This window comes from Miscanthus floridulus, unplaced genomic scaffold (assembly GCF_019320115.1).
Source record: "Miscanthus floridulus cultivar M001 unplaced genomic scaffold, ASM1932011v1 fs_113_5_6, whole genome shotgun sequence".
In the NCBI taxonomy this organism is placed as follows: domain Eukaryota; kingdom Viridiplantae; phylum Streptophyta; class Magnoliopsida; order Poales; family Poaceae; genus Miscanthus; species Miscanthus floridulus.
In genome coordinates this window covers 26,886-34,288 of record NW_027096210.1, presented here as the reverse complement: position 1 = coordinate 34,288, position 7,403 = coordinate 26,886, and the positions used below count along the sequence as shown (strand labels likewise).

General features: G+C 62.6%; 1 protein-coding gene across 1 annotated transcript; it reads right to left on the bottom strand.

Moving 5' to 3' along the window:
• Nucleotides 1-692: 692 nt before the first annotated feature.
• Nucleotides 693-3,101, bottom strand: LOC136530369 (uncharacterized). The gene is made up of 6 exons (XM_066523115.1): nt 2,788-3,101; nt 2,262-2,708; nt 1,870-2,215; nt 1,467-1,788; nt 1,214-1,288; nt 693-1,135 (listed from the first exon to the last, which is right to left on the bottom strand). The coding sequence occupies exons 1-6, from the start codon at nt 3,099-3,101 to the stop codon at nt 693-695; spliced, it is 1,947 nt and encodes a 648-aa protein (XP_066379212.1).
• Between the last annotated feature and the right edge of the window lie 4,302 nt (nt 3,102-7,403).

Below are 7,403 nucleotides of genomic sequence, written 5' to 3'. Positions count from 1 at the left end.
GTTCTAATTTTTCGAGAAACCCCCATCAAGGGGAACCTGTCCTGTACTAGGACAAGTCGATTACCAAAAAACCTAAGGACCAGAGGTTCGCCTCAAGAGCAAAAGGCTGGCCGAGCCGAGAAATAAGCCTACGCCTCCGGGCTACGGCAACTCCCTCACCACCTTTCACTCGAGAGGCAGCCCAGGCTCCGAGGGGGTTTTCTCAAAGGACTTGTCTAGAAATCGGAACAGAAGGTAAAACGCTTTACGATAACGCTTCAAGGGAGACTCGGCCATGCCTCCGCAGGGCCGAGCCTCCCTCGGGGGCTACAAGGGGGGGAACCCCCCCTAAGTCCCGGACACCATTTCTTAATCGATTTTCAGTTAAATTCCTACGCCAAACTCTCTCTAGCGCGCTCTAACAGATCATTTGTAAAGAACCTAAGGACCAAAAGTATGTCTCAAGGCTAAAAGGCCGGCCGAGCTATGAGAACGACCTACGCCTCCGAGCTACGGCAACTCCCTCACCACCTTTTACCCGAGGGACAACTCAGGCTCCAAGGGAGTTTTTACAGATGATACGTTCGGAGGCGAGACAGAGGACAGAGGCTCGGAAATACAATAAAGCGATTAGAAAAATAAAGGCCTCGACGGCCACAAACGTCACGATACAGTAATAAATCTAACTTATTACATGGCCCCCTCGGCCCAGGTCAAGGCGTAGGGTCTCCCGCGTCGGCAGACGGCGAAGGAGGGACCACCTCCTCTTCGAATAGCTTCGCCAACACCGTGCCGGGGCCCTCGACTGCCGCTTCCAGCCTCGTTAGCTCCTCCTCAGCCTCGACGGCATCCTCGGACAGGACATAGCCGTCACTGACGCCTTCGACGTCGATGCCGGTGTAGTGCGAAGAGACGACGGCCAGGGCACGTTTGACGCCTATGTGTAGCGCCTCTCGCAGTCGCTGACGCACTTGGCCAATCAACGCAGTCAGGCGGCTCCTAAGGGAGCTGCCCGATTGAACCCCCTCCATCTCCAGGGCCTCGCAGACGGCGCGAGCGGTGCTCTGCAGCACCTCATGCTCCTCGATCTCGTGATCGAGCACTGTCTGCAGCGCGACGGAGGCCTCGGTCAGCCGCGAGACCTCATCATCCAACCCTGCGCCAAAACAAGTAGAATGGGATTAAGCGTCAAAGAAAACAAGCCAAACGGGGGCGTGAGGCCTGCGGGACTCACCCTTGGCCTTCTCCTTCCAGCACTGGACCTCGACACGAGAGGCCTTGGCTGCCCTGGAAGCCTCCTTCTCCAGTTCTGCGTCGCGACAAGAAGTCAGGTGTCGAACGCATGAAAAGACGAACGAAACAAAGGGAACAGGGCTCACCCTCGGCCTTTTCCCTCCATTTTAGGGCCTCGCCTTGGGAAGCCTCGGCCACCTTGGTAGCCTCTGCCAAGGCACCTTTCGTCAGCTCGTGCGCCTACTGCTCCGCACCCAGCTGCCCGGCGGTGGCTATGGCGGTGGCCCTCACTTCTTCCGCCCGGGAGTTGGAGGCGTCTCGCTCGTCGGCCACACGGGTCAGTTCCTCCTCTAGCTCCTTGACCCATGCCGCCAAAGGGGCGACCTGCCCCTGAGCCGTGGCCGCCTCAGCCTCCCGGTTGTCACAGCGAAGACGGAGATCCTCCGCCTCCGCGTTCCGCGCCGACAGAAGCTCGTTGGCGTGGGCGAGCAGCTCCCTCTGCCGACAGAGCTCGAACCAGATGCCCCTCTCCCGCCGAAGGAACAGCGACTTCCCGAAGGACCGAGCCTCGAGCTCCTGGATAGGCAGAACACAAGTTGAGCACTACGAATAAACCCGGAGAAAGATGACGTCACACGAGAAAAGGGGGATACGTACCTGCGAGACCCTGGGCAGGTCATTGGCCACGACGGACAGCGCTGTCCGCAGCGACCGTTCCGCTAGGCTACGGTACTGCTCGAGGGTGTCCCAGCGACCCCCCTCGGCCACGTCCTCAAGTGCAAAGATGGGCTCCCCCTCGGGGTCGTCCCGGCTCCGCCACCAGACACGCGGGTGATCCCACCCGTACGGCTCAGGCCGCACTCGCACGAGGGTCGCACTTCCCTCGCCCGAAGCCGAAGCCGGCTGTTCCACGGCGCTGGCCGCCCCGGCATCGGCCACCCCCCTTCCCCCGGGAAGCATTGTCGGCAGGGATCGGGCGGACTTCCGCCTCCCGGGCGCTCCCCTGTACCGGAAGCGCGCTCTGAATTAGCGGCAGGGTTGAGGCTTGCCTCGCCTCCGTCTCCACCTCCAGGTCCGCCGCCCTCGCCACGCTCACTCCGGCCTCCACCACTTCGGCCCCGAAGTTCCCGGGCGCCGCGATCTCCACCACCTCGGCCCCTGAGGTCCGGAGGGCCTCGGCAACCGTGGGGGCCTCGACCTCGACCTCGCCCTCGGTGGCCTCGACAACCGAGGAGGCCTTGACCCCGACCTCGCCCTCGGTGGCCTCCACGGCCGAGGGGGTCTCGGCCGCACCCACAGTGGCCTCGACAGCTACAGGTGCTACGGCCTCGCGGAGCGTAGGCTCCTCCTCCTCCTCTTGCCCCACGGCCGCCTGGGTAGCCCCTACCTGGGCAACCAACTCCTGTACCCCCACCGCCCCTGGGGCGATGGAACCCATGCCCACCTTGAGCGCCTTACGCGGCGCAAAGGCAGGCACTTCCGCCTGACGCTTCCGGCTGAGGGCAAAACACGGTCAGACCCGCGACCAAAACAAAAGCAGGAGATGTTAAAAGACTTCACTAGCGAAATACTCACCCCGAGCGGATGCTCAACCGCTTCTTCACCGTGTCCCTCCTCTGCAATGGCGGCGGTGGCGCGGCCCCTGTGTCCGCCAAGGCCGGCCGACCTTCGTCGGACTCCGGCGCTCGCTCAACCCTCGGTGGAGCCGGCCCCGCAGCCGCCTGCTCCACCTCTGCCATCGAGCCCAGCGGGCTGACGGCGCACTTTCCCAACGCCCTCGTCTCGGGCGTATCGGCCTCGGCCATAGGGCGGGCGCTCATCTGCCCCGAGTCGCCGTCTTCTCCTCGTCCTTGGGACGCCGGACCGCCCGCCGACGCCCCAAGAACCATCTCCCTGACGTCAGGGAGGTGGTCGAGGGGACCCCGCCCCCCCCTCACCACCTTTGTCGTCGCTGCTCGAACCCTCCACCGACGTCGACGGAGACGCCTCCACGGGGAGACCCTCGAGCTTCTGCTTCTGGCGACGCTTTTCCAGAGCGTCGCGCTCAATGATCTTCTTCTTACGCTTTGCCGCCTTAGCGTCCTTCTTCTTCTTCTGGGCCTCCGCGTACGCCCGGTTCCCCGCCCGCCGCTGTGCGTCTTCGGGACGGGCAGTGGGGAGGCTCGTATGTCCCTCATCCCCTACAAAAACGACAAATACGAATAAGGGCTCAGGCCAAGGAGAGGAACAAGGAGGTCTCGGAGGCTGCAGACGCACATGACTCACCAGGGAAAGGTACCCCGGCGTTGGGCGCATCGGGAACGGGGACAGGCCGCCGATCTTCTGCCGCCCCTCGACCGCCTCGTTCACTCGGCGTAGAAACCTCCTCGTCGGAGAGGGGCGCGGTGGACATCCAGATGCCGTCAATCGGCTCGTCCGGCGTCATCTCGAACAAACGCCGCCGCCGCGCCATCAGTGGCAGCACCCTCCGGCGATGGAAGGCGTCATCGGCCCACACCGCCGCCGTAAGGCCACGATCGCGCATCCTCTCCCAGTGCCTTCAGCAGTGGCCGCAGCCTGTGTTGCTCCTCGCTCGGGACGCCATACCGCCAGTGCTCCGGCTAAACCTCCACTACCCTCCCAGTATAAGGAGGAAGCCCGTCGTCGTCGTTGCGGAGGTAAAACCAGCTGGAGTACCAGCGACGATTGGATGACGTGAGTTGGGCTGGGATGTAGAGGTTCAGCCGGTCCTAACGCACTTGGAGAGTGCAGCCGCCGGTCCTCGTCGCCTTCCTCGTGCCCGTCATACCCGTCGGCCTGGTGGTATGCGTCGCCCAAAACAGGTGAAGCCACAGCTCCCAATGGGGAGGGATTCCTAGGTACCCCTCACAGACGGCGACGAAGGTGGCCGCCTGCGCAATGGAGTTGGGGTTGAAGTTGTGGAGCTCCACGCCATAGTAATGCGGGAGCGCCCACATGAACCGATCCGCCGGAAGGTCGAAACCACGCTCGTGGAAGGACACGAAGCTCACGACGTAGCCGTCGCGAGGCCTCGGCTCTGGTTCCCCTCCCGGAGCCATCCACTCCGGCCTGCTGGGATCGGTGATCGGGTGGAGGAGACCGTCATCAACGAGCGACTGCAGCACTCCCACGGTCACGTCAGACCGATCCCATGGGTCCGCCGGGAGGACCACGATGTTGGCCATGTGCGCGGTGGAGGTCGCGACTACGGCGGTAAGGCTCGCTTTCTGCCTCTCACTCCCCCCTCTCTCCCTTCTTCCCGGTGCTCTCTATTTTTCTTTAGCAACAGCTAGAAGGCAGCAAGGGCAGACACAGGCAAGGTAAGGGGAGAAGGGGCGAGGCTCGTTTTGTATTTATGCAAGGAGGGGAGCAAATCGTGGGCGACGAAATCGGGGAAGTTTCCCCTAAAAATTCGCTGCGGTTATCCAGATCCGGTCTTACCGCTCACGCGCCCACTCCCTCCTCATTAATTGCGCGTACGGTTACGTCCCGTCGGCTGACACCATGTCGCGTTTAACCACAGCAGCAGCAGGCACCATTTTGCCTCCCCGAAAAAGCCGCCTCAAAAGACGCGCCTGCCGTTGTTAGCCGTAGGGAGAGAAACAACCCCCACCTGATTCCTTTCAGGCAAAGGAACTGGGCACCGAGCCCACTACGGTCTAGGGGTTTGAAGGCTGGGCCCTTAGGGGTTTCGACAGCCGCCCCAGGGCAACAGAGTCAGGGGCGACTACGGGCGAGCCTATACGAGGCCGAGGCCCAAGCAAGCAAAACGCTTGGGACACCCTGTGTCGTGTTCGAGACCGGCAGGGAGGTCTCCGAATGGGATCCCACCGTAGGGAGGCACCGAGCCACCGAGGCCCAGCGAACGGCCTCGGCGCCCACTAGAGAAACCCTCTAGTACTCTTGGAGCACGTCTCCGGACCACTAGCCGACCCCCAGCGAACGGGGTACGGGCCTCCACTCGGACTTACCCGATAACAGCTCACCGGAAATGCCATCGCTCGCGCCCACCGAGGGTAGCGTGGCACATTCCACCCCTCCTTCCGAGCGAAAAGGAAGCGCGAGGGTCGAACAAAAAGTCAGGAGAACCCCTGATGGCCCTCTTGCTCCATGCAGAGGCTAAGGGACTCTTCCTGCAAAACATTGCCGAGGCCCAGCGACTTAAGCTCGCACACGAGGGGGCTCGGCAAAACAAACCCTCCTTCCGAGCGAAAAGGAAGCGCGAGGGTTGTTCAAAAAGCCAGAAGAACTCTTGATGGCCCTCTTGCTCCGTGCAGAGGCTAGGGAGCTCCTTCTGCAAAGACGCCGAGACCCCGCGACCTAGGCTCGCACCCGAGGGGGGCTCGGCAGACAGACCCTCACGTGCGGGGGGCGAACCAAAAGCCAGGGGGACCTTTGACCGCTCTCTCGCTCCGTGCGAGAGACTCGGGGGCTCCTCCTGCAACTTTGCCGAGACCCAGCGGCTCAGGCTCGCACACGAGTGGGCTCGGCAAAAAAACCCCCGTCCGAGCGAAAAGGACGTGCGGGGGATGGACAAAAAAGTCAGGAGGACCCCTGACCGCCCTCTCGCTCCGTACGGAGGCTCGGGGGCTCTTCCTGCACCCAAGATAAAGACAAGTGACCCAAGCCCGTTATGGTCCAGGGGTTCGAAGGCTGGGCCCCCAGGGGTTTCGACAGCTGCCCCAGGGCAAAAGAGTCAGGGACGACTACGGGCGAGCCTGTACGAGGCCGAGGCCCAAGCGAGCGAAACGCTTAGGACGCCCTGTGTCGTGTCCGAGACCGGCAGGGAGGTCTCCGAATGGGATCCCACCGTAGGGAGGCACCGAGCCACCGAGGCCCAGCGAACGGCCTCGGCACCCACTAGAGAAACCCTCTGGTACTCTTGGAGCGCGTCTCCGGACCGCTAGCCGACCCCCAGCGAACGGGGTACGAGCCTCCACTCGAACTTACCCGATAACAGCTCACCGGAAATGCCGTCGCTCGCGCCCACCGAGGGTAGCATGGCATCTTCCACCCCTCCTTCCGAGCGAAAAGGAAGCACGAGGGTCATACAAAAAGCCGGGGGAACCCCTGACGGCCCTCTCGCTCTAGGCAGAGGCTAAGGGGCTCTTCCCGCAGCATCGTCGAGGCCCAGCGATCCAAACTCGCATCCACGGGCTCGGCAAACACAATGAAAACCCCTCACTCGAAAGAGAAAAAAGCCCCTGAAGAAGTGAAATCACTCCTCCAGGGCCTCGGGGGCTACACCCAGCGGGTGCGCTCACGCGCACCCACCGAAACCTTGAGTACGGAACACCATCCCGATAGGAACTATCAAGAGCCAATTCTCGTCAGAACCTCAGGGGGAGGGCCTCCACTCCCCCCAAGGCTCGGGGGCTACTGTCGGATACCATGAGAAGGGGTACCCTAAACAAGAACCAAAAAACGACTACTTAGACTTCGTAAAGACCGAAACCAGCTAACAACCGCTGGCCTCGGCCGACTCTCCGACTCGCCCGAGGCCCCCTCATCGCTGGCCTCAGGCGACCTCTCACCAAAGGCCTCGGCCAATTCTCCATATCGCTCGAGGCCCCTCACCGCTGGCCTCGGGTGATCCCCCACCGAAGGCCTCGGCCAACCCCCTCTCGTCGTAGGCCTCGGCCGGGTCGCCGACCCTTCGCCTCACGCGAGGCAGGCTCGGCAATGCTCCACTGCCTCTTCCTTCACCTGTCCCTCTGACAACATGTCGCGTCGCATTAACTCAGCCAACTGCCGCCACTGACATCGGCCGCATGCTCGGCACAGTACAGCGGAATGGCCGACGGGACGGGCGGCAGGACTGGGCAGGGGTTACCCGCCACTGTGCCCACCGCTATACACATGGTTGGCGCCCATGCCTCACTGTGCTACCAACTCCTGCTCCGAGAACAACGCGGCGTGGGGAGCCACGTCCAGGATACTGTGGCCTCAGAATCAGTACCCAGGACCAATAATTCCCTCCAAAACCTCAGCAGTTTGCTTCAGGGGCTCGGTAGCCTGAGGATCCATGTCCACCGAGCCCCCCACGATGGCTCGGCCTCGGCATCTGTAGAGCCTCGGCTCCCTACGACGTCATCGCACAATGACCGGCACGTCACCCGCCATGTCCTGCCTCAAGCTGTACTGGAGCCCCACGACGCACAAGATCAAGTATGATCGGCGCGTCACTTCTG

What these genes read in the sequence shown, in the direction of transcription:
- LOC136530369 (XM_066523115.1), bottom strand. Translation starts at nt 3,101, where the DNA reads ATGGTTCTTGGGGCGTCGGCGGGCGGTCCGGCGTCCCAAGGACGAGGA. An exon ending in CGGTTGAGCATCCGCTCGGG is followed by an intron (nt 2,709 to 2,787) that starts GTGAGTATTTCG and finishes TTTTGCCCTCAG; the next exon opens with CCGGAAGCGTCAGGCGGAAG. An exon ending in CTGGAAGGAGAAGGCCAAGG is followed by an intron (nt 1,136 to 1,213) that starts GTGAGTCCCGCA and finishes GTTTTGGCGCAG; the next exon opens with GGTTGGATGATGAGGTCTCG.